Source organism: Medicago truncatula, chromosome 1, assembly GCF_003473485.1.
Source record: "Medicago truncatula cultivar Jemalong A17 chromosome 1, MtrunA17r5.0-ANR, whole genome shotgun sequence".
NCBI lineage: Eukaryota > Viridiplantae > Streptophyta > Magnoliopsida > Fabales > Fabaceae > Medicago > Medicago truncatula.
Genome location: NC_053042.1, coordinates 47349630 through 47375955, shown reverse-complemented (window position 1 = coordinate 47375955; position 26326 = coordinate 47349630). Strand labels below are relative to the sequence as shown.

General features: G+C 33.0%; 3 protein-coding genes across 3 annotated transcripts; all 3 read left to right on the top strand.

Moving 5' to 3' along the window:
• Positions 1-398: 398 nt before the first annotated feature.
• LOC112422595 (uncharacterized) lies at positions 399-1488 on the top strand. The gene has a single exon (XM_024785813.2). The coding sequence runs from the start codon at positions 553-555 to the stop codon at positions 1222-1224; it is 672 nt and encodes a 223-aa protein (XP_024641581.1). The 5' UTR covers positions 399-552; the 3' UTR covers positions 1225-1488.
• Positions 1489-3371: 1883 nt separating this feature from the next.
• LOC25484999 (protein-tyrosine-phosphatase PTP1) lies at positions 3372-8789 on the top strand. The gene is made up of 9 exons (XM_013614097.3): positions 3372-3727; positions 3809-3905; positions 4521-4603; positions 4728-4868; positions 4965-5099; positions 5938-6086; positions 6176-6317; positions 8277-8355; positions 8541-8789. The coding sequence occupies exons 1-8, from the start codon at positions 3545-3547 to the stop codon at positions 8340-8342; spliced, it is 996 nt and encodes a 331-aa protein (XP_013469551.1). The 5' UTR covers positions 3372-3544; the 3' UTR covers positions 8343-8355; positions 8541-8789.
• A 2857-nt stretch (positions 8790-11646) lies between these two features.
• LOC25484997 (protein PSK SIMULATOR 1) lies at positions 11647-21373 on the top strand. The gene is made up of 13 exons (XM_024785796.2): positions 11647-11921; positions 12105-12641; positions 14541-14866; positions 15009-15101; positions 15195-15285; positions 15501-15594; positions 16918-17015; positions 17357-17426; positions 18519-18613; positions 19135-19251; positions 20003-20079; positions 20375-20419; positions 20497-21373. Exons 2-13 carry the CDS (start codon positions 12312-12314, stop codon positions 21002-21004), a joined length of 1944 nt encoding a protein of 647 aa, XP_024641564.1. The 5' UTR covers positions 11647-11921; positions 12105-12311; the 3' UTR covers positions 21005-21373.
• Positions 21374-26326: the final 4953 nt, after the last annotated feature.

The window sequence follows — 26326 nt, the reverse complement described above, 5'->3', positions numbered from 1 at the left end:
CTAATTGATATTTATTGACAAAATTACATTTTTAGTCATTTAACTTAATTTCAGGTAATAGTTTGGTCATTTATTTATTTTTCATTTTAATTTGGTTCTTTTTGTCCATTTTCATATGAACTTTTAAGCTTAAAATTCATAATTTTATTTTCTTATAGTCTTTCAATCTTCAAATCTATGATCATCGTCTATGTTTGCATAAAAATATTAGATTTGAAGTGTATATAAAAATGGACAAAAAAGATCAAATTGAAATGAAAAAAAGATAAAGGACCAAACTGTTATCTGAAATTAAGTTAAGGAACTAAAAGTGTAATTTTGCCATATTTATATTTATATGAAAGTGTTCTTGTTATTTTTAGTCAGAAGGTAAAGTATAATTTGTTTCCATTACACAAATATATATTTAGATTACAATAATTGAAAAATATTCAGTGTCTTCCACATACATGCTTTTGTTTACTCTTCGATATGATAATATGAATTTTCTGCTCTGAATCTCTGATAATATAAGACAACAATTAATCCATCAATCAGTAGAAAGAGAAGAAGATGAGCGGAGCTGAGAGGAGGAACGATGAGAAGGATACCAAAGAAGGTGAAGGAGCTGGTGGAGGGTGGGCTTCAACTTTTCTCAAAGTAGCAGGCGCAGTCGCTGCAACAGCAGCAGCAGTCGTCGCAGTAGCAGCCGTGGCCAGTAGCTCACAGAGTGTCCTAAAACAACCCGAAGTGGCACCATTTCAAGCCCGCCGTCCTGATTATCTTGAGGAGGTGATACTAAACGTGGACGGTTCACTTCTTCGTGAGCGTGAAGTTCCATCAGCAGGTTGTGGCGGAGTTCTAAGTGACTCATCAGGAAAATGGCTATGTGGTTTTGCTCAAAAGCTGAATCCAAATTTAAAAGTTGATGAAACTGAGAAGGAAGCAATTTTAAGAGGTTTGCTTTGGGTTAAGGAGAAAGGGAAGAGGAAAATTTTGGTGAAGTCAGATAATGAAGGAGTTGTGTATTCTGTGAATTGTGGAGGAAGATCTAATGATCCTCTTGTTTGTGGCATAAGAGATCTTCTTAACAGTCCTCACTGGGAAGCTACCTTGACTTGTATTCATGGAAGGTCAAATGCAGTTGCTGATAGACTTGCTCATAAAGCTCACAGCTTCACTTCTTTTGATTTGTGTCAGTTTGATTATCCACCAGAAAATTGCACCTCCTTGCAGATCATGTAGTTGGTCTCCTTGCTGATCTAGCTCTTTAATTATTATATTATTAAATAATGAACTACTACTTCTATGAGTATGGTTCAATGTTTGTGTGTTAATTAATTTTTTAATATGTGTGATTGGTTATGTAAGTTCAACGCAGTTTCTTTCTACTCTTGTTTAACTCTAAATCTAATTATTTCCCCCTTCAACCTAGAGGGTGAAATAATTTCCTTAATGTAATGTAAGTGTGTATGTGTCTGCTTTCTTAATGAAATTATGTTATTACTAGCTCTTCTCTTTTATTTATGTATTACTTTCTTGATTTTGCATCTAAAATTTTATTTGCGGTCGCGGCACGACCATGTCTGTTTTTGTCCAGAGTTGATGCTTCAGTACAGGTGAACTCTAATGGCCCTAAATCCAATTTAACAAGCACTTGAATGGAAAATATGAAGTTACGTCTATATCTATCAATCATTGCGTCGAGAATATTAACCGGTTAGTGGTCCATAACTATCGACAAATCATAACATCATTTCTTAATGAAATCGAGGGTTTGGTGTAGACAAAGATAGAAGAACAAAAGACGCAACGATGGTGGTGAGATTGCATAATTGAAGAAAAACATATACTCAAATTAATATTTTTTATACGAGTTTAAGCTGCAATTGAATTTCAATTTTTTTATTGTTAAGAAATGTTTTTGTGAATTTTGTTAATTTCTAATTGATTAATTTCCACTCTAGCCATAACGTCAGCGCAAAATCAAATAGAGAGATACAAAATCAGAAAAGAGATAAATGTGGGGTCAAAAGGGCAAAGGCTACGGTATGGGTCTCCTACCGTAGGAGGCTTGATTTTTTTTTTATTTTTTTATAAAATGAATATCCGTCATTGAATCTACTTAAAATTTTTTAAATGGTTAAGATTTACATGTTATGTGATCCGCTTGAATTGTATTTTATAAATATATATTAATTTCAAAAAAGACTATTTAATATGAAAAACATTATTTATTTAATGAGTAGAGAAAGATTAACCTTGTTGGACAAAGAATTGTTTTTATGCGTAAAAAAAATGCCAGTTAACGAAGCAATATTTTAGAATAAAATAAAATATGATATATAAAGAATATGTGTGGGGTGTTTATTTTCTTAAAAATAAAAAAGATAAACCCATAATTTGTCAAAAAAAAAAAGATAAACCCATAATAAGAAAAAAAAAACAAAATCTGCCCTTAATTATGATGAAAAATTTCTACCCTATTTGAAATGGTGTGAGAGAAAATGCACATATTGTGTATATGTCTGATTTTTTTTTTCTTTATTATTTTAAAAGTGCAACAAATTAGATGAGTATATTTATACTGACTTTTTCATTATTTCGATTATACTCTTAAACAACTTTTTATATAAAAAAGATTGTTGTCGGTGTCATTAAAAAAACGAATTTAGATTATTATTTTGTTATATTGTTGGTGTCATTGAAATAAATAATCATGGTTAGTTTGATTTATTATAACTTGAAAGCAACAAACATTTATATTTTTAGTTTTAATCAAAATCAAAATTTCAAAAAACAATGTCGTTCATAATTTTCAAACGTTGGTGCAATAAAAAGAGCGAAAAAACGTGTATGTGAGTGACCATCTTTTCGTTAGTGTATATAAAAATTGTTTATGCAGATATAAACATTAAAAATTTACAACTAAAGTGGCGCAAACATTGAACGGTGTTATGCATATAAAATAAAAATTTATTTAATATAAACACTACATAATAGTTTTTTGCATATATAAACAAATAAAATACACAATTGACGTGATTCAACCACTTAATAGGTTTTTGTATATATAAGAGAAAAATATTAAATAGAAACATTACATTAATACTCATAATTTTAATTTAATAACTTTAAACATTCAACAAATATTAACAATATAATTATTTTTTATATAATTATTGCAATTTTACGTGAATAATAATTGTTATAATTATTACCCACTAGAGTAGGTAATTCATAGTACATTAACTTACATTTGCAAGTTATAATAGCAATGTCAAAAAAAAGAAAAGGTTACAACATGTCTCGTACCATACGAGACCTCCCAATGTTGCGCACGGTAACCGGCGCCGGGTCAAAAGTACACAAAATAAATTAGAAGAGCCAACAAAAAAAAAAAATGATTGAATAACGTAAGCAAGCATGTGATTCCAAGAGGGAAAAGCAAATCGAAAAAGCACTGATTCGTTGTAAAGAAAGAACACGAAAGTGAGTTATTGCAACTGAGAATCCAAATTAAACAGCTGAACTGGGGAACCTCGTCTCTCGCCGGAGATCCACCATGGCCGCAAGTTCCGCCACCTCCTCCACCGTTTCTCACCAGAATCCAACCTTCTCCCCCGATTTCCCTTCCAGAATTCCCCTTACTTCCGATCAGGTCAACCACTGCACCAAAGCACTCGCACTGTTGAAGAACAAGCTCCGAAACCCCGACACTATCTTACAAGAGTTCCTTCACTTGCAGGTTCACGTGAATCCGTATTGATTTCTTCATTTTCGTATCGTAAATGTTTAAAAATTGAACTCTATTGTTTTGTGATTTCAGGCAAATAGGATTACGCTGAGTGAGTCCACGAGAAGATGCAACGTTGCTCTTAATTCTGTTAATATCAACAAAAACCGATATAAAGATGTTATACCATGTAATTTCATCACTTACTAATATCACACATGCAATCGTTTCAAGGTTATTGGGATCAATATCTTTAATTCAGTACTTATGAGTAGCTTATGGCTTAAGCGCTTAAGTTATTATATAAATTCAACTCTTTTCATAGAAGGCCCTGCTTGGGTAACAGCCTAATTTGTAGCTTATAGCACAAGCGCTTATGTATAAGCTATTTATATAACAGAAGATAAAATAAAGTTCAATTGGTTCCGTATAAGCTATAAGCTATATTTGAGAGCTTATAAAAATAAGCTGAAAACAACATAAGAACATGTCATAAGTTTTTTTCATAAGCTCCGTCGAAAATTCTCACAACTGCTTATGTCAGTAGATAAGCTTATTTAGCTCAAATAAGCGAATCCAAACAGGCCTAAGTTACTAATGGTTTTCATAAGCTATTCTAGAGAGCTTATTAAAATAAACTGAGAAAAGCTTATAAACATGTCGTAAGTTGTTTCCGTAAGCTCTTTCAGAGTCTTGCAAATACTTATGTTAATAGATAAGTTCAAATTAGCCAATCCAAACACACCCTTGTTTTAATGAATGTATTTGGGGAAAATTAATTTTTCTTTACTGTTTTTTGTTTCAGTTGACAAGAACAGGGTTGTTCTTAATTCAAGTTCAGATTATAGGTCTGAATCACTGGGGTATATCAATGCAAGCTTTATCTTGGTATAAATTTATTGCTGTCTTTGTTTCATAATGGTCTCAACAAGTTAATCGAAGTGGCTTTGGGGGTTTAAATTCTTAATTTGTCTGACTCTTGCTGTTGCTTTTTTCTATTTATGTACTGTAGACTTCTTCCACTGGAACTGTGTCTGAGTTTATAGCCACACAAGGTCCATTGCCACACACTTATGAGGATTTCTGGGAAATGATAATGCAATATAACTGCCCTGCAATAGTGATGCTTACTAAGTTGGTCGACAATTACAAGGTGATTCCAACTTGTTTCTTTTCTTCTTTTGCAAAGGTGATTATTATTTTTTACTTCATATTTAATATATTTTGTGGTGCCTTTGTGATTTTATAGATGGTGAAGTGTGGAGATTATTTTCAATCTGAAGATAGACCTAGAGAATTTGGTAATATCTCGCTTGCATGTAAATGGACGAAAACTACTGAAACTTCACTTGTACTGCGTCATCTGGAGGTGAACCATAAAGAGGTGGGATGGTTTTCCGCTTATAAATTTTTTCCTTATTAGGTTATATATCTTTCTTTATAGACTGGAACAAGTGATATTTTTCGGATGGAGAGAGGGTTGATTTAGTGCCCCGTCTTCAAATATTATCTAATTCCTTGCCTCTGGTTGTACTTGTTTTGCTATGATATAATACAGCTGAACCAACTCTAGGGCCTTGGATATCGGAACTTTTCTTAGATACCCTGCCTGCCTCTCAATGCTTAACCTTAATAAAACACCTCAACAGTGTTTTCTGTAACACCAGAAGCTGAGTGGCCATTCCAACTACGAGGATACAAGTTTAATAGAACGATGGGCTGTGCTCATGTTGTTCCAGGGGAGGGTGGTTCCAAATCTCGTTTATATTTAAAGTTCAGTAGTTGGCTGTTACTCTTGTTTTTGGGAATCAATATTCAATAATAATTTTTTTGGTCAGAAATTCTTAAATTAAAATATTCATAAAAAGATGGTTTCTACCTATTTGAATGAAATGAAGCCGCCGAAGCAATTATTTCTAATTACAAAAGAGCTATACATAGCTTTGTCAAGTAGGCTGCAATTAGGTATTGCTCTTTTTTGTTCCATAGGGGGTAAAGCGACCTTGAGATTTGCAGAAGTACAAATAATATAACGATGCTAAACAACCTTTGAAAATGCATCCACACAACGTCCCTCCCCCTTTTTTGTTAACCTAGTTGTTGTACTACCGAAAGAGAGAAAATCATAATAAGTTTTGATTTTAGAAGGGACTCAAAGTTTCTCTCCACCATCAAGATGTAAGCATTTTGGTTATTATTAATCTTGATTGACATTGTTGCAGGTAGAAGATACACCATTATCTGTTTTTCATATTCAGTATCCTGAGTGGCCTGACCATGGAGTCCCAAACGATACTTTGGCTGTGCGTGAAATTTTGAAAAGATTATACCATTTGCCACCAAACCTTGGCCCAATAGTGGTGCACTGCAGGTTTATCTCATTCCTTCTTTTGTTTACTCATTTTATTTCACGGCATCGATGGCAACAAATAACATGCATATTTGCCTGAGACAACTCAGTGCAGGTATTGGTAGAACTGGAACATACTGCACAATTCACAGCACAATTCAGAGAATACTTGCTGGCGATATTTCTGCTATAGATATTGCTAATACAGTATCTGTGTTCCGGTCTCAGCGAATTGGAATGGTTCAGACTCAGGTATTTGAACCTTCTAATTTAATTTGTAATTGTTAGTAATAGATTTATCGATTTTGCATGAAGTGCCAGGAATATAGTTGAACCACATATTAATAAGTTCCATTTCTAAATTAAATCAGAAGGCAAAAGGTTTTGAAATCTAACAGGAATGATAAGTTGCCATTTGCTGTTTGGCAAAGAAGGTAGATTGTTGCAAGGAACTAGGTTAGATAGTTTAGCAAGGATGCAATTACAAATTAAAGGTTGAAAAAACTCTGTTGTACTTCGGTGGTAATCCTATCAAGTATCAATCACTCTCTTATGGTTAAAAAAGAAGAATTTTTTTTTCACTCGATTGGAAGGGATGCTCTTACAAATAATAACAGTTTTTTTCTGTGAAAGAACACTCCCGCTACTAGTTATCTTGAAGAGTAAGAAGGAAATTCAGGCAAAAGAAAAGATTTAAATAGACTTTCCCAACCATAAGCATTCTATGAAATATGGGATACAGCTTAACAGGAAGAAGGGTAATAAGCTGGAGAAATTAATCTCCAATGACTTGCATAGTCTATACAGAGGATTCCCCCCCACCACCGCCACCGCCACCAAAATACTTCAATAGAAAGTGTAGATATTAGCATAGTAGTTACAATACTGTTGACCACATTCAATAACCTATGCAGTGTCTGATTAAATTTATTGGACATGAGATCAGGTTACTACTCATGCATTTTCTAGAACAAAAAATTATCCAATGATATCGAGGATAGTACCAATGAAATATTATATTGTATCATGACTTTTTCTTTGAATTTGGAGATACAGTAATTTCTTTATTTGCAAATTTGTTGGGGGAAAAAGGATAGTTAGTCCATTAGTTAAAAATAGGGAGGATTAAAGTAATCGCCACATCCAATAGTTGGTTAGATGTGATCATTACTTGGTGTGATAAATAATGAGGATTAGTATGGTGACCATCATCATTTTGTGAGTTGGATGGTGTGTGCAACGAGAAATACTTTGTGGAGGGAACACTTGGAGGAGAGATCTGTCTCATATTCTTAATCGTTCATTGAATATCGTTTTTCTTCCTTTTTCATTTGTTTCTTTCAATATCTCATTTCCCCTCTCTGGGTTCTCAACAAACTACACAACTTCGTGTCTTGTTTCAGAAATCAGAAATTTTCATCAGGTAAATACGGATCCTCCTTAAGCGACAGATATCCCTTCCTTGGTCCTCCTGGATGAAAAATCGATGTTAAGGGGATAAGTTTTTCAAAACAAGAGATGTCATTGCTTAAGGAAAGCCTTAAGGAAGGTGATTTACAACTCCTACTCTCCAAGAGTGCCTCTGTTGTTGATTGCAAGCACTCTTTGGGAAAGTGCACTTTTGAAAAGTAATATAAGGGTATTTAGAAGAAGGGAGACGAATCCTTGCGAAAGTCAGTGTCTAGCATTTAGCTTGTCTGTGTTTCTTACGTAGCACGATCATGTTCCGCATTTTCCTGGTGTGCTCAAAAATGTGCACGGCCACGTCAGAAAGTAACACTGAAACGCGCTGAATTGCATGGGCGTGCTATTGGGCAATGCAGTGCTTCAGGTGATCAAGTCATGTCAGTAAAAACAATGGCAAGCCGTGCTATTTCGCATGAGCATGTTGAGCACAACTGTGCTCATCCTAGAGGCCACACTTTTCTATATATGTTTACCTTACTAAGGCTGAAATTACATTTTTAAATAACAAAATACTCCATACTGTACCATAGAGGTCACATTCTTGCCATCCTGCCTTTTGGTTGGGATGCCCCAGTTTACCAGCCACTTGGAATCGATCCCAGTAGGAGCCTATGTTCCTTCCCCCCATTTGTTTCGTTCACCAAAATTATTTTTATTATTAATTTATTTCTACGATCATTATGTAATCTGACAAATCCTTGTATTCTTCAAACATTTTGGTTGTCTTTTTCTGCAATTTATCAGGATCAGTACATCTTTTGCTATGAAGCTATCATAGATGAACTTGAAGACCTTGTATCTCAACAATAATGAGAGTAGAAGGGTACACCCTTTACTTATGTTCCCTTTTCAGCTTTGCATATATTAAAAACCGCTCAGATCCTGAAATCCTTTCATAAAGGATAGGTTTTGCACATCTGTATTCTGTTTTCATTAATTCTATTATATCACTGTTAAAACTGTTCTTTCATTAACTTGACAAATTTTGGCCGTGTGATGAAAATCCAGTGCTAGATCAAAGGATGTTAAGCTGCTTGCCTCATTCTGAAGCCAACTTTCAATTCTTCCATTTTCTAGTTGGGTCCTGCAATGCTTATGTTTCCCAGCAGCTGACTCTGAAGCATCAGCATTCTGGAGATTTTATGATTTTCTCTGAACTCAGTTTATTCTCATTATTGTGGAACAGAAGGACACAAATGACCTTAATAATCTAAAGTCCATTGTAATCTTGTTATTATTTTTCTTCATTTAACCCTACTTGGCTACCCCTCTTCTTTTATGAGTTAGTGCATAAAGCTAATACCGGTATCCTACTGAAGTTGACATCCCCTGCAAGATGGGATGTGATATTGGACAAGAAATGATCAGTTTAGCCTCTACTTATTTAGTGTGATCGAGTGCCGTAGCGACATAACTTGTTACCACGTTTACTAGGGTGAGGGCTGTCTGATCACTAGGAACTAGACATTTCATATATTTTTTCTTTCCAAATTTGATTAATTACTCAATTGGATGTGCTCTATCAAAAGATTAGATAGTGTCAATTTGCGAATTGCGTGAATGTAGGGGATATATTTGACAACAGTGAATCAATTTTCATTTGCTTGAAGGTGATCTACTGCAATCTTGTAGGTTGACACTGTGGTCCTAATGATCCAGGTCTTGGTTGCTGAAGAGCCATTGAATCATTATTTGACATGTAGTGTAGGTGCCAAGTTAGGAAATTTCCCAGATGAGTGTTGACTGTACTAGCTAGTTTTTAATAGGACTTGCCTACATGAATAATACAAGTAGTTGTTCCGTGTCAATAGCTAGACTAGATATGGACAAAAGATGGTTTAAGAAGAAAATTAACATACATAAGTGTAGACTACTGTTGCTATATTCAAGTCCAGCTTAGCAAATAGTAATATTTAATCTGAATGTCATTTGAGATTAGCTACTACCTAACATGGGAAACTTCACATGGGGGATAGTTGGGGAGATACAGCTCCATGTTCTTGTTCAAGGCAAATAATTGAGAAATAGTTTCCTCTATTTTTTTGTTTTGTTTCCTCATTATTAAACCGTAAGAATTTTCCATGAAGTTTCACAATGTTTTCTCCTGAAAATGTTTCATAACAAGTATTTAAGTACGTTGAAAGACTAACTCAAGTGGTCAGATTAAGGGAAAACATGGCGTGCATTACACTACTTTGTGCTCATCCTGTCATGAATACATCCAAATTTGCTTGTTTTGAATGTGTACCGAAAACGGAGAAAATCTCGTTCTCACTTCCCAAGTATAACTTCTGCTGAGAAGTGTGGCTTGATTCAATGTGAAATCGCACTGCAAGAGAAGGAAAAAAACAACGAATTGCGTTGCTTTCAACAAAATCCAAATTGTCTTGCGCTAAAAACAAGTGGAGATGTTTGTTGCTGTCATTGGATGTAGTTTCAAAAAAAAAAGAAAAAGGAAATGTTGGGTTATTATGACGACATAAGTGTCCTTCTCGTATATGAAAAATTCAAAAGATACTAATTATAAGGTGATGCTTAATTTCCCCTCAGTATTTGTTAAAATCTAATAAATGACGATGACGAGATTAGTTTCTATGTAGTGACTAATTTTTTTTTCTTTTTTAACACTTGAGTCCAATTGAATCACATCATATGACACTATCTTTAGTTAATTCCTGAAATATCTCCATAACTAACTATCTATATGGTGCAATTTGGTTGAATCCATGTGTAAAAATGTTTTACATCATTGATGTATATAAATTAAATCATATATTCTTCAAAAAACAAAATAATTAAATCATGTATGATGATTCCTAAACAAAGCTACTGACCAATATTTGTAGAGAATGATTATGAATGGATTTATTTGAAGCATATATCCAAGTCATCCGAAATTTTTCCTCAATACATTTTTTGACTTTCCTAAGGGGAATTTTGTATTTTTACGAATAAAAATAAATCGTCATTTAAGTTGTGGGATTACTCTTCTTTATCATTCATTTTTCAAAGTCATTCACCCAAATAGAAACATAACCGATTTCTTATCAAGAGTTTAACGACCAAATTTACACACAATAAGTGTCGAGAAGTGTGAAATCAAAGATTTGAACGAATGTTGTAACATATTTAATGTCTCTGCACCCTTTTATCATATGAGTTGTACCTTTGAGATATTAAATTGTGATCAACCCCTCTTTTCTAAACCTAGTTGCCTCCACTCACCCTTCTTTTTCTTCGTCCACTCTAGAGGGGGTGGTTTAGGGTCAATTTTTTGGTCCGAAGTCACCCTTCTATATTATTTTTTTTTTCTTTTTAAATAAATGATTCTCACATATATTTAGCTGTTTCTTTTTGTGATTTAGTCGTCTTAGAGCGATGTTTGATTTGTTTGTTGTCTTGTTGAAGTGTTGTTTTACTTTTCCGTCTCGTTGCGGTGTCTGTCCGCTTCAGAATAACAAAATAGTTTTGATTAAGTGCAGATTAATCATTGACTTTGACATCTTCAATATCGTACATCGGGAGGCATGAATGTTGTTTCATACAATTTAATTTCGTTATATTTGTAGATTTTGTCATAATTTTAGCATTTTACCGTCGTATGCTATCAACTTAATTGTTATGAGTTTGTTTGTAGATTCATTTTGATCGATTTTAACGATTTTGAATTTGTATTTTTCGATGAATTTTCTATCCGTTTGAATTAATGGAATCTCTCTTCAGTAAAAAAAAGTAAAATTGTTCTATAATTACAAATTTTGAAGAACAAAATAATAAATTACTCTATTAAAAAAGGAAAGGAGGAAAATGCTAACGAGTGCGTGTGTATTATAAGTTATGAAATATTACCTTAAAAATTGTGTATTTTCCGTTTTAAAACTTGAAAAAATCTTCCTATTAATATCATTTTTGTCTTTTATTTTTATTTTTAATTGTTTAACTAATGTCTCAAGAACACATGTTGGCGTAACTGTTACAAAAATAACAACTTTTACCTATCATGACAATATAAAACTGTTTCGATTATTACATTCCCTCCTCCAAGAGAAAGGTACAAAAAAGAGCAATGCAAGATTTTCATGGGTTGATTTTTACAACCACAGTCAAAAGTCAAAACAGCTTTGATTAGAGTGAGAGTGAGTAGTAGTGGGGGGGTGTTTCTGCTTCAAGTCTGTAATAACACTATTTTGAGTTTTGACCATACCAACAACAAAAGAGAGAGAAGATTCTGTTTCTCCGCTTTTCACATTTGCGTGTAACACCACTTCCTCTTCCCGTTCTATGCCAGTTTAGACCGTGCATCGATCCCTTTCTCATTTCCACACCCCCCCCCCCCCCCCTTATCATTCCTCTCTCACAAATACACCTCCTCACAGATCTCTGCTTCTGGTACTTTCTTCCATCTTTGCTTCAATCACCCTTTTACCCTATTCACCTTTCTTTCTCTTAAAGATACTATCTTTAATCAAAATCACTTATTGGGTCACTCTAATTTCCACTAGATTTTGTGATTGTCATTTAATTTTTTTTAGGGATTTATTGATTTTATTTTTTATTTTTATTTGTGTTCAGATTTGGTGAGTTGTTAAGTGTTGATGGACTGGAGCTGTAAAAGTGATCAGAATTGGTATAATCAAAATTTGAGCATTCACCACAACATTCCTGTCAATTGAAAAAAAAAACTTGTTTTTTTTAGCTGTTACTTCTTTCTCATTGGAAGATGAAGATGAAGATGAAGTGAAGTTGTTACATAGTTTAGTGTAATTGAACATAATTAAAATGGGTGGCATTTGTTCAAGATCATGGAAAGCAACTGTAGATGGTGTAGCTGTAGATAATGTACCTGGTGAAAGCTCGAGACATTCGGCTAATGGTCATGCTGGTAATAATAATGACGCCGGAACGACGACTTATCAGCCTATTTCTTCAAATATTAATAGTAATTCACATCTGCCACCTCTTGCTGATGAGTTGGATAAGCATCAACGGGAGCCGTTTTCTTTTACCGGACCGGAAAAGGTTCCGTATGGGCCGGGCGCGGAAGATATTAATGATGGGATTCCTCGCCTGCCGAGGTCATTATCGCATAAATCTAGAAAGACTGTTAAGTTAAGTTACCGTTCTCATGTTTGATTTTTCTGTTTGTTGTGTTTGGTTTAGCTTGTTTTGCAGTGTGGAAGTGTATGATCAAAATGTTTAAGTAGAGGACTCTGGTTAAAAAACTGTTTTCATGTAATGTTTTCAATAGAAAAAGGATTTCCACTAAAGAGATAAAAAGGGAAAGTACAACAGGGGGGAGGATAAATATCATTCAGAAAAGGAAAACATCTATGAAATCTCGATGCAACGCAAGAAACTGTGTGCATATTCAAAATCTCAAAGCAAACTCAGTTGTAGTGAGACACCCTTAGAAATAAATGCACTTCATTCTATTGAAAGTCAATTCTCCCAAAAGATTATGCTATTTAAGTGGAATATTAGGATTTGCCTTTACATCTTTAGCTTATCAATAGCTTTATCTTGAAGAATCTGGACATCAAAGATCAAACTCCTGACTACTTTCTTATAGAGGCTCTGATACAATGTCTAGAACTACCTCTAGAAGCACAAGTTATTATTACATTGACGCTCTTAATGCTTTTGATGTCACTTAAGTACAGTAGAAAACTGCAAAATGTGCTAGATGCCACAACATTTTGATGTTTAACCTCTTTTATTCTGCAAAAGCCTCTTAACTGAACCAAGAGAAACTGCTCTGATGTGAACGGGATCGGCAATGTTTGTCCTAGATATTAAACTAATTATTCCTGTGTAAAGTAGCTTCCTTCTTGTTTCAACTGAAATGCCACAGTATACACATATGAGAAGAAATAACTTGTGGGGCCTGACAGTCTACAACAGGTTGTTGGTATTAAGCTCATCAAGTACCACTATCTAAACCTGATAAACTTGACTTGATAACCCTTGTGTGCAACCACACTAATCTATCAGGTTTGACTAACAAGATCTCGTAAGAATCAGACAATGACAGGAAGGTCACTAGGGAGTAGGGAGTTCATTGGAACATGATTTTAATAATTGTTTATGAAAGATCCTCTGAGATTTTTTTTTATAAGTAAAAGATCCTCTAAGATACTGATATCTATTTGAGCTATGATATTATTTAATGGAAATAATGTAAATGATTTGCTTCAGATGTGGACTACCCGCTCCGTTGGTGTATCTTGTACAGTTTATCCCTTATATATATATATATATATATATATATATATATATATATATATATGCCATTCAAAAAAAAAAGATGTGGACTACCCCAATTGGCCGCAACAAAATGTAGAGATTATAATCATATTTGATTTTACACTCTTGGCATTTTTGGAAGCTTTAGGATACACTGTTTACCTTGAATGGGAGGAATAAGTACATTATATTTTTGCTGGTGTTTGTTGTTTAAGGTTAGCATATACTGATAGTGTTTCAAGACCGCATTCACCGCCATCAAAATTCGTTTGATACAGATTTATGTTTTTGGCCTCCTTTTGGATGGAATTTAATAGCTTATTTTGGTGGCTTTTGACATTGGTCTTTTGTAAACTTGGTGGATATATATTTTTTCCACTTTGTGACTATTTCAGTAAAATGTATAATCCTGTAATATTTCCTTTCTTTAGCCTCCCTCACCCCACTGGTAATATATATAGCGTGGCTAGTTCTCTGAATAGTTGTTGGTCTAAGCTGTTACAACAGAAACAATCATTTAGTCAAAAAGGGTAGAGTTTGTACTTAAAGATCTGTGTTTGTTGTGTTAATAGTTATATTGATTACATGCCCTTTTGCTAATGAGCTGATACTTCACATGGTATTGAACATATGTCTTAAAGATCAATATGTGTTTAATGTCATGGGTTATATCATATCATATCCCCTTTTCAGGTCTATAAGGCCTCCTATGTAATAAAACAAGGGTTAGATTTTCTTTTCATCTTCTCTTTTGATATATTACAGGTATCAGAAGTGAGTTCCCTTTTGGGCAGAGCTGGTACAGCCGGGCTTGGCAAGGCAGTAGATGTTTTGGACACACTAGGTAGCAGTATGACAAATTTGAATATCAGTAGTGGTTTTACATCGGGAGTTACAACAAAAGGAAATAAGATTTCAATTTTGGCCTTCGAAGTTGCAAACACAATAGTTAAGGGTGCCAATCTAATGCAATCCCTTTCAAAAGAGAACATTAAGCATTTAAAAGAGGTGGTTCTACCATCTGAAGGAGTGCAAAATTTGGTATCTACTGATATGACTGAACTCCTTAGAATTGCTGCAGCAGACAAGAGGTAAGTTAAACGTTAATGTTTTTGCGATAAACTTAGGAACCTTATATTTTGGTTTGCGGCTTATTTTCTTTGGTTACTGATCTGGACTTCAATTCACATCATTTAGCATCTGAACGTTCACTATCTTGTTCTATTTTGGCAGAGAAGAATTGAAAATATTTTCCGGTGAAGTTGTGCGTTTTGGAAATCGATGCAAAGATCCCCAGTGGCACAACCTGGAACGCTATTTTGAGAAGTAATTGTAGTTTAATTGATTTAAACTTATGCTGTACTTTTCCTTGTAACATCTAATGATGTGTTAGTTATGGTTTGCTTTGTTGGTTTTTAGGTTAGGTTCAGAGCTTTCACCACAAAGGCAATTGAAAGAGGAGGCAGAGATGGTGATGCAACAATTAATGACCTTTGTTCAATATACCGCCGTGAGTAAACCTGTTATAAGAAACTCCGCATATGCATGTCTATTTCGTTAATTTTTTGTGTTGAACTCAACTCTATATCTTGACTACCTTCTTCATTTATGTGCATGTTTAATATCATGAAATACTACAAAAAGTGAGTTATTAGTTCTATAAGCTACACCAATATTTCATTAAGACTAGTCCTGAAGTAGTTTAACATTTTTCTTCGAGTGCAGGAATTATATCATGAATTGCATGCCTTAGACAGGTTTGATCAAGATTATCGACGCAAGCTTCAAGAAGAGGACAATTCAAATGCCACACAGAGAGGTAAATGTTATCCTGCATTTCCTTATGTGGATGTTAGCCAATCCTGGGTTCTTGTATTGTGCATTGAATACAATTATTCTGTTTAGAATCAATATCCTCTTTATGGTCATCTTGTGGTAAAAGTGTGCATTGATCGATTGTGTCTACAGTTGTTTTAAACTCTATGCTTTCATCTATAAGAGAGATCAACTACTAGAGGGAAAATTGGGTACAAGCGAAAATTCCTCTTTAAAAAAGAAATAAAATGGGGAAGGGGGAAATTTTATTATTTCATGTGGCATCGATGACCATTTCACAACTGTCCCCGAGGGGATTCGAACTCAACACCTCGGGGTTACAAGGCTAATCTCTTACCACCGTGCTAGCACCTCAAGTGTTCAAAAGTTCCTCCTTGAGTGATGATAAATTATAAAAAGATTAAGAAAACAACGAAACAAATAATCTCATCAATACCTATCGAATCCCTGCTCCCATCTGAGAGTTGGTTCATCATGAGAAAAATCACAAAAACTAGTTCTTCTGTAACAATGGTAAGGACAATTAAGAGTTTTGGAAAGTACAAGCAGTCTACTCCAACTAAAAACAAAAGAGAGCTGTCGAAACTGCACACCATCTCTAAGTTTTGTAGAACTTGATTCCTCCAAACCCTTTAAACTCCTTAAGTTTGACATTAAGAACAGCAAAAGGCTCTTTCTTTGTAATAGAGAGATAGAAAATCAAGAACTTGTTAAGAACTAGCAGGAAAAACGTTTCCTTCTATTTTGTGTAATATTTTCAATTTCAAAGTGGGAAGCATTTGATTAGTTTGCTATTATTGGACTATGATTAGTCAGCTTTACTGTACACCTTACTGCACCATACTATTTCTCACGAGAGTTGTGTAAACTGTAACTAACTGAACTGTGTTCAGTTAGATCTTGGCTTCAGTTATGACAGTTTCCACTGTCCCAGTGCTCTATAAATAGATTTCAGTTTGTAACTTAGTCTCACAAAAATTCATTTTCATCTTCATCTTCGTCCTTCTAGTTTCATTTTCATCTATTCATCTTGTAATTTAGTCTTACAATTCATTTTCATCTTTTCACATAAATAATACATTTCAGTTTGTAACTTAGTCTCGCAACTCTCTGAATTCCATTAGCTATTTACCTTTATGAGTTCAATATGCTGTAACTCTATCTCTGGAACAGAATTTTTTTTTCCAGATGTTCAAAAATCTGACTAAGCATTTACAATATAGGAAAGTTAATTATGACTATTAGTTTATGTTACTACAATTTAATATTCTTTAGTTGATAAATATTTGTAAAATAAAATATGTAGGAGACAGCCTTGCAATTTTAAAAGCTGAACTGAAGAGTCAAAAGAAGCATGTAAGAAATTTGAAGAAAAAGTCACTATGGTCCAAGATTTTGGAAGAGGTAAGAAGACAGTAGTTTTTTTATTTAATATTTTCACGAGTATTCGCAAGAGTGTTCAATATAATAGAAATTTGAGTTTTAATTTAGGCATTTATGATTAGATTTTGGTCTTGGCCTTCTACTGTTGTCTGTTGGTGATTGGTATTTGAAAAGTATTATTCCTGAATTCTTTGAAATATGTAAGATGTTTTTTATTTGTCATTTCATTTTACCAATATTATTTTCACTCGCTTGTGCTATCCCTTTTCTTCCATGAATAGCATTTTATCTACTTTTTCAGCCTCTTTTCACAAGCAATTTTCTTATCAGACAATTATAAAATATAATTGTTTTATTTTCAGGTGATGGAAAAGCTTGCAGATATTGTCCATTTTCTATATTTGGAGATACACGAAGCATTTGGCAGTGCTGGTATGCTTTCAAGAATTGCAAGGATACTTGATTAAGATCAGCAATTTGCTTTATTTTATCAAACCTGGTATTTTATTAGAACAAATAGGAAAGTCTCCTCTGGTTATTGCTAAAACTTGCAGAACTTTGAGGGTCTGCTCCTCAATAGCCCAAATTCCCCAAATCTCTCAAATGACATGATAGCTTCCCTGTAATTCCTTCCTCTTATCATGGTCATCACAGCCTAACCCTATAGTTTTTTTTTATTTTTTATTTTATTTTTATTTTATTTAAAAAAAAAAAAACTCTGTATAGCCTAACCCGATACTTAACACAACCTAACAGTTTCTAACCGAGTACCTATTTGAGTAACATCTAATTGGGTGGGGTTAATTTTTAGTTTCCCAAGTATCGATGATGAGACAGAGTTGAGGTACCAAGTTATCTCCTTGGCTTGAATAAAATAATTTGGTAGGAAACAAAGAATTGAAATGGTAGACAGATAGAAAGAAATGAAACAACTGAATGACAATATACTACTGAGAGCTGAACGAAAACGGAGAATAGAATTCTCCCCAAGGGTGTCCCCTCCAAAGGTTTTCTCCTATTTATAATCCCTTCAAACTAATTAACTAAGTTCAAGAGTCTCAACTGCTTGACTCCCCTTTATTATCCTACCACAAGATTGCTGGACTAAGTTTATAGAAAGGGTGTGCCATTTATTATTGATGAAAGGAACTCCATCCGTCATTATGACATAAAGTTTTGGATATAGTATTCAGCAACAGGCAACAACAGGGCCCGCTCTTCGGTATATTATTATAATAACTACATAGGTCATGTGCTTTATCTGAAGTTATGCTCATAAACCTAACAAAATTAAAATTTCATCTTATATTGGTATTTAAAATCACCAGGTATTTGATTTGTTTTATGCAATTGAATTTTCTGATCAGTAGCCTTTCTATGCCTTTTTTGTACTTTAGTCCCACTCAATTTATTTGTGGTTCCTTTCTCTTTCTCAACAAGATATAGACTCTCCTTTGGGGTTGTTGAAATGACACATTAAACAGGATTTGTCTTTTATGCTTGTTTTCCTGTTTAACCTCGCAGATACATATAAGCAAGTGAAAGATTCTCATAGCACGTTGGGGGCTGCTGGTCTTGCTTTGCATTATGCAAACATTATCACTCAAATTGATACTCTGGTTAGTTAAAGATCTTACATAAGTTATGTTGCCTAAATAAGATCATAGTTTACTTACTGACCGCCCCTTTGTAGAATTCATTTAGTTGCATCTTCATTTTCACAACTTATTTCTTTTTGCTGGTATTATGTGTTTACTAAACCTCTGTGGCTCTGTCCATTCTGAAAAAGTGTTCCACTTTCTGAAATGACATTGCAGTACCAGTGTTTCAATTTTTGGCTGACTTCATCTTGGGCGCACTGCCCATCCTGATTCTGACATCACTATTATGACTTATCAAGAAAAAGTAACACAATGTGGAACAATTATAGCTTTAAAATTGCAGTTTATAGTTTTTGCATCTATTATAATTCATAGCTGATATTATTTTCACTCCAAGAAAATGTCTGTTGTAAAATAGAAGTCTTTTCTCTCTCCCTATTTTCAAAGAACAATGCTAGCCACAATAGCGGTGTTATTGCATTTGAAATATAATAGCAATGGGAAGGTAGCCATGAGTGTTGACATTTTAAATTAATCAGGTGTCTCGATCAGGTTCTGTGCCTCCTAATACTAGGGATGCTTTATATCAAGGGCTGCCGCCAAATGTAAAATCAGCTTTGCGCTCAAGGTTACAGTCATTTCAGGTTAAAGAAGAGGTGTGTATCCCATTTCTTTCCCACTTCTTTTAGCTGGGTATGCATGCTATAAATTCACTAATAGCTTCCAATAGTTACTTATTAGCATGCCCCCCTTGTATTTTTCATTTAGAAAGATTAAATCTAAATGGCATTTTAATCTTTTCAAGGCTGAACTTTCTTCCAAGCAAGATCTGAATTATATAAAATACGTCATTTTCTCGAATTCATATACCAATTAATACATTAATAGATTTGAATTAATGTCTTTTCCCCCTTTTATTGACAGCAAAGTTTTATTCCTAATTCATTCAATACTTGTTAATGACTTTCTTAATTTCATCTTGGCTAAACTCCACTTTTTGCCCCCTAATTTTTAAAATGTTGCGATTTTGGCCCCCTATTAAAAAAAATGGCAAAAGTGACCCCCTATGTTTAGGGAAATATGCTCTTTTGACCCATAACATAAGGGAAATATGTTTTTTGACCCCTTATCTTTACAAAAAGTTGCGATTATGACCCCTTTTCCGGGACACGTGGCATCTTCTGAGCAATTTTGGGATGAAAGGGGCCAAAATTGCTATTTTTTTTAATAGGGGGCCAAAATCGCAACATTATGAAACATAGGGGGCGAAAAGTGCAGTTTAGCTTTCATCTTTTAATAAGTTTTGTTTCTGCCAAAGCAGTTATGCTGAGCTTGTGCCTCATTGCCTAATTTGATTATGACCAAATTTTAAATCGCAAATCTGAAAACACTTTTTGCTTTTTGCAGCTTACTGTCCCACAAATCAAAGCTGAAATGGAGAAAACATTGCAATGGCTTGTTCCTATTGCTACCAACACAACAAAGTATATATATTTGCTATCCCTTTTGCTCAGAAATTCCTATAATTCCTAGTGCTCTCTCTATATGGTGAATGCAAATTATTTAAATCTGCTTTTCATTATGGTCCATAAATAGCAATGCCCATCACTTTGTTCACAAAGAGCAAATCAGGTTGTTTTGTTTATGGACCATTTCATATTTGGTTTATCCATATTGTTGTTGGCTTTCATGTGTTCTATTTTATTATTTAATTGCCTTTAACTTTTATATGTTCTGTTCTCAAATTTAATTATCTCTGTTTTAATTGCATTTATTCAGAGCTCATCATGGCTTTGGATGGGTTGGAGAATGGGCAAATACAGGGTAAGAGGTCATAATTTTAGATTTCTTTCCTCCATGTTTATGCTCTACTTGCGTTTTTCTAAGTCAAGTTTCTATAGGTCTGATGTCAACCGTAAACCTGCGGGCCAGTCGGACTTGTTGAGAATCGAAACACTACATCATGCTGATAAAGATAAAACAGAAGTGTATATGCTTGAATTGGTTGTCTGGTTACATCACCTAGTCAGCCAAGTAAGAATTGTTAATGGAGGAATAAGGTCTCCGGTCAAATCTCCGATTCGTTCTCCAAACCAGAAGACGGCGCAGCTGTTTACGCAAAAAGGCGGCTCTACTTCCCCCTTGTTAACAATCGAAGATCAACAAATGCTTCGAGACGTTGGTAAGAGGAAACTAACGCCAGGCATCAGTAAGAGCCAGGAATTTGCAACTGCCAAGACTAGGTTGAGCAAACACCATAGGCTAAGCAAGAGTAGTAATCATTCCCCTATCAGTGAAACTAAAAACGATATATTCTCGACAAGGCGGCTACCTTCTGTTCCTGTCATCGACTTTGATATTGACCGAATGAAGGCTTTGGATGTCATTGATAGGGTGGATACCATTTGAAGTTCATAATTGTGGGGCATGTCTTTGATCTTGAAGTCAAGGGGTAATGCTATAATTAAATGAATATGTTGCCTTCTTCAAGATGAGTGCTCCCCTTTGTTTCTTGCGAGCCATGAAAAATGTTGGTTGATTTGCTGGGCAAGAGTAATGTGATGTGGAAGGCAATAGTTGAGATTGATGTATTGTAGATGATTGTGGCATGGGGGGGACAAAGGGGGTCATAGTTTTCATTAGATGTATATGTACAGATCAAATGGTCATATAAATATTTTCTCTTGCTTAATCTTGATACTCAAACTTTTGTTACAGTTTTTGTGTAACAAATGCACATTAAGAATATAAAATTGTTGGAATTTGGAAATTCGATAACATTGAAGTAAAAAGCGTTGAAATTAAGCGACGGGAAATTGTGCAGCGACGGGGAATTGTGTGTGCACGGGAAAGGGGAGATTTTGCTTGCAACTTAGGAGTATGTGGTGTTCTTATGGTTGAGTTAGAGGTAAGACTGCATTCTCAAGAGTGCGGTATCTTATCAAAGATTTATATTATGTTCAATTGGGAGAATGGATCATCTGAGGTAATTTTCACCCAAAAAAGTGAAGTGGAAACTCCCATTATTCATATTCACTTATCTAAACTTTTTCATTTGTTTTTCTCTCTTATTGTTGGATGATAAGGAGATTTCACTCTATCTATCTGCTCATGTGAAATTACACGAGACAATCCATATCCTTTAACCAATGATCAACTAAATTTTCATGTCTTTCATACTCCTATCTTAGGTTGCATTTCACTTTAATAGCAAGATATCTGCTTATGGTATTTAGCAGTTTAGTTGCCTTTCGACCTCTTCTGTTCACAATTAAGAAATAATGACAACAAACTAATAAAAAAAGGTCGAAGATTGCTTTAACGGTCCCTAAGTTGCTCAACCTATCAGAACATATAGGGCTCCTAAGTTCTCTCAAAAAAAAGAAAAAAATATGGCTCCTAAGTTGTTCCGAAAAAGCTATATTGAGTTTTCCGGAAAATTTCATTTAGGGGTGACCATACGTTGAATCTAAAATAGTTGAATTGGTAAACTTGATATTTTTAATAGTTTGTAGGGGTAAAAATATAAACATAGGGGCATAGGGTAAACAATTTCAAGTTGGCTAAATCAATTTATTTTATTTTTACGGTGGCTAATTTATGCTTTTCGAGCCTCTATTGTCGATATGTAAGGATAGAAAGTAAGTTTTCCCCCATCTTCAACACGAGTTTGAGTGTATATACATCTAAAAAATCACTAATTTTATATCTTTCATGAGTACATTTCTTGATAATTTATGTCACTCCAAGATATACTTTCGTGAATATAAAATATGAGAAATTACCTTCTAACAAAATAATAACAAAACTAACATTTACCATTAAGAGAAAATTAACTCTTATTTACGTTTCACATCAAAGTCCCAAATAATCTAGTAGGTTTAGATTAGTTTTGACGGTACACAATTAAATTTTCTGATTTATAATACTCAATTTCACCTATCGAAACACTTTCTATTAGATACTTGGCTATAACTATGGTCATTCACATAGCTTACTTGTTTCACAAGCTATCACTATTTTGTAACTTAGCCTAGCTTTAACTAATAACTACCTTTACTTATAGACTATAGTTAATTAGTGTTGGTTAGGTGATTTCCCTCCATTTTTACTCTCTCATACAATGTATATATAGATGTACTACATTCTTTGGAATACAATTCAATTCAATGTTAACACACAATTCATCAATATTCTTTCCTTAAAAAAAAAATAAAAAAAATTCATCAATATTCTGAAGTTCCTTAATGAGATTTAACATTTTTGTTGATAACTTGAATAATAAAGTAAAAGGGATAGAAATGTAAGTATAATAGATTAAATGAAGAATAAAACTGAAAATAACGCATCCCCTTTAGATATAGTATATATATAATTTTCAAAAAATAATTATGGAAAAAATTTTAATTTTAAAAATCTGTATTCAAATTTTGAAAAAATTCAGATTTTTTTATTCCACAATTTTATAAAATATTGGTAAAAAAGTCATTTTTCCACGACGATGGCAAAACCCTCTAAATTTGTATCCAGATTTATAAAAAATATTTTTTTTTGGAAAAAATCCGACTATTTTTCTAAATTTTTTAAATCTTATAGTGTTATTTTTTCTGAATTTTTTAAAAAAATCGATTTTTCAAATTTATGGAAAAAAATCTAAATATTTTTTGGATTTTTTTTTAATTTTTAAAATTAATTTTCAAATATTTTAAAAATAAAATCTGATGTGGAACTTTTTTTTACACGTGGCCAATTAAAAAAAAGTAAAAATGAAAAAAAATGCCAATTCAGCGCCACGTAAGCGAATTTGCTAAGTTGGATGGGGATATTCTGGAAAAAAAAATTACGAGGGTGCAAATTAAACTGAAAAATTTATAAGGGCGAAAATTGAAAATGACATATATTATAGGGGTGAAAAACACTATTAACCCTATAACTTATAAGCAAGATGTGAATATAAGGACATAAAAACAATATCTAAATTAAGTATTATTATATTTTTTTTTTGGTATCTTAGAGCATCCACAGTGGTGGATGCGTAACCTATTTAGCACCGAAATTAATAAGCACCCTCATTATGGAGAGAAAATATTTGGTGCTTTATAGAGAAGGGTGACTATATAAGCACCCTCTCTCTCTCTTTAATTTTCGTGGGCCATATGTAATAAATTGTACACAAATCAATAAACTTTGTTGAAATACAATGACATTAAGTTATTAATATGATATATTTATTAACTTTTTTGTGAGGTGCTGGGTTGGAGAGATTGAATGTTTATTAAGTAATATCATTGAAAACAAAAAAAAAAAAGATGATTTGTATATGCATGATCTACTTAAGCACCCAAAATGGAGTCTCTTATGCATATGGTCTTACAATTTTCGTGCAATCCAATTTACTCTCAGACAAAAAAAATATCTAAATTAGTCATCAATACTTTCATAACATAGATTAATTTGTCTCTCCAATAAAAATGAGACTAATTTGAATATCATTTTATGACCAAGATTGAATTGGATCACAAGAAACTATCATAAACCAAATTGAATTCTCATATCATCACTCATATCATTTTTTTTAACAGATATTTTTTTAACAGAGGAGAGAGTATAACTTTTTATATCGAAAGTCAACTTGTGATATGCTATGACGATAATTAAGGGAGCTAATAATGACTAATCCTATCCCATTTGTATACAAATCATACACTTATTCTCCAATGAATGACTGGCATTATTGGGTAATCTTATATGGAATGTGTGCCCGAACTAAGCTTACGGATGTGATTAGTTGATGGAGCTTAATAATAGAGGTTGATAACTCTCCAGTCTTAATCAACAAATTTCCTCTACGACAGCCAAGAAAAGATGCATCATTCCTTTTTAATTGTTGCATTTGTAGAATATTTTTTGTTTTTACTTACTCTTATTAGACATTAAAATTCAATGAAGCGTTAATAATTGATTTGTCAATAATAGTCTTCCTCATTTTTATTTTTTTTTGGTACAATCTTCCTCATTTCTTTTAGAGAGAAAAATAGATGAAATGAAATAATAAATGACAAAGGGTGTTGTATGAGAATGTTAAATAATGGTATTAAGAATAACAAAATTTATCAAATGTCTAATAAGAGATCATAGTCTCTCAATACATAAGTTCAAGATCCCTTAACTATTTATAATATAAGCATATCCCTTGAACCGTATAATTTAGAGTTAAGTAAAAGATCTTTTTTTTTGAGGGAGTAAAGTAAAAGATCATGTTAAAAAGTGTATTTACGATATTGATTAAAAAATCAAAAGTGATAACTTTTATATGAAAAATGAGTATTTAATAACTTTTTTTTATTTTTGTAAATTTGTTCGTATTTTTAAAAAAATTCAAATTGGTTCCTACATTTTTTTCAAAAAAATACACCATGGTCCCTATAAACTTTCAAAATTTAAGAATTTTTCCCTAAATTGTTTAGTATTTTGAAATTTGGCCGCTCCACTTTTTGAAATTTCAAATTTGTCCCAAAACTTTTTTAAATTCTAATTTTCAGCTCACTTCTCATTATACTTTTTTTTTTCTTTCAAAAATAAATTAATATTTATAAAAATAGCTTTAAAATTGAGAATTTAGTTACTCTATCTAAAATAGAAATGAAAGAAAATCAATTGAAATATTTGAATTGTCTAAAATTCAATTTTTCTAAAAAAATTAATTACCCCATGCAAACACATTCTTTACTTTTGGAAATATAACCATCTTTTTTTTATGGGTTCGATTATAATTCTTTAAATTTTCTTCTTTTTCCTCAAAATCCTCTTTCACTTGAATGTCTTGAAAACCTACATGTCTTTGGCAAGTGAAGTAAAATGTTTAACCTAATTACTAGTACTAAATTTTCACCTTCATCATTCGACTAAGTCAGTTGATCAAATGCATCATTAGTTAAATTTCATTTACAAAGTTAATATTAAACTAGCTTCCCAAATCAGCTATTGCTATTTTCAAGAGTCAAAATTCAAACATCAAGAGTAAAATAGTCATTCACATCACTTTAATGATAAAAAAAAATCAATAAAAAAACCAACTATCAGGTAATTATTTTTTAGGTGGTAACAACTTATATAAATTCCCAAATGGACCATGCATGCATATTATTCTAATATAGTCACCTCACAAAGATTTCACATCACCCTCAATTGTTCCTTAATCTTTGATCTAAGCCTTTCAAATATACTTTAGCCAGCCCACTCACCCAACAGGTCCAGTCATTATTCTTTATTCTCTGCATAATTCCTCAACAAATAACAATTTGCAAATTGCAATACGACAAGATATTTCTCCTCCCATAACGGATAAAATACACCTTATTCTCTTCTAGCTGAAAATCTCATTAAAATTATTGCAAATTATTAAGGTCTAAATTATGCTCTCATATCCAAACTTATCACTTTTTTCCCTTTATTTATAAAGATTTGTGTCCTTTGTACTCAGCGATCTTAATCTATTTAGAGCATGTTTATCATTTTAACATGATGAAATACTATAATAACATCGTGTCAAAAATAAAAACTTAGCGTTGAAGTGACACTGTATATATTCCCATCAACCTAATGTCGTGCTGAATTAGGACCATAAGATATAATATATCCAAATAGGTTGAATTCCTTTCCCAACATAAGCATATATAGCTAGAAGATATAAGTGATGTAAATAGTACCAACAACGTAACATAAGATAAC

Bases quoted from the DNA above. Each gene is read 5' to 3' on its own strand.
- LOC25484999 (XM_013614097.3), top strand. From the start codon at position 3,545: ATGGCCGCAAGTTCCGCCACCTCCTCCACCGTTTCTCACCAGAATCCA. The intron at 3,728-3,808 runs GTTCACGTGAAT...TTGTGATTTCAG, and splicing joins AAGAGTTCCTTCACTTGCAG to GCAAATAGGATTACGCTGAG. The intron at 4,604-4,727 runs GTATAAATTTAT...TATGTACTGTAG, and splicing joins TCAATGCAAGCTTTATCTTG to ACTTCTTCCACTGGAACTGT.
- LOC25484997 (XM_024785796.2), top strand. From the start codon at position 12,312: ATGGGTGGCATTTGTTCAAGATCATGGAAAGCAACTGTAGATGGTGTA. The intron at 14,867-15,008 runs GTAAGTTAAACG...CTATTTTGGCAG, and splicing joins ATTGCTGCAGCAGACAAGAG to AGAAGAATTGAAAATATTTT. The intron at 15,286-15,500 runs GTGAGTAAACCT...CTTCGAGTGCAG, and splicing joins CCTTTGTTCAATATACCGCC to GAATTATATCATGAATTGCA.
- LOC112422595 (XM_024785813.2), top strand. From the start codon at position 553: ATGAGCGGAGCTGAGAGGAGGAACGATGAGAAGGATACCAAAGAAGGT.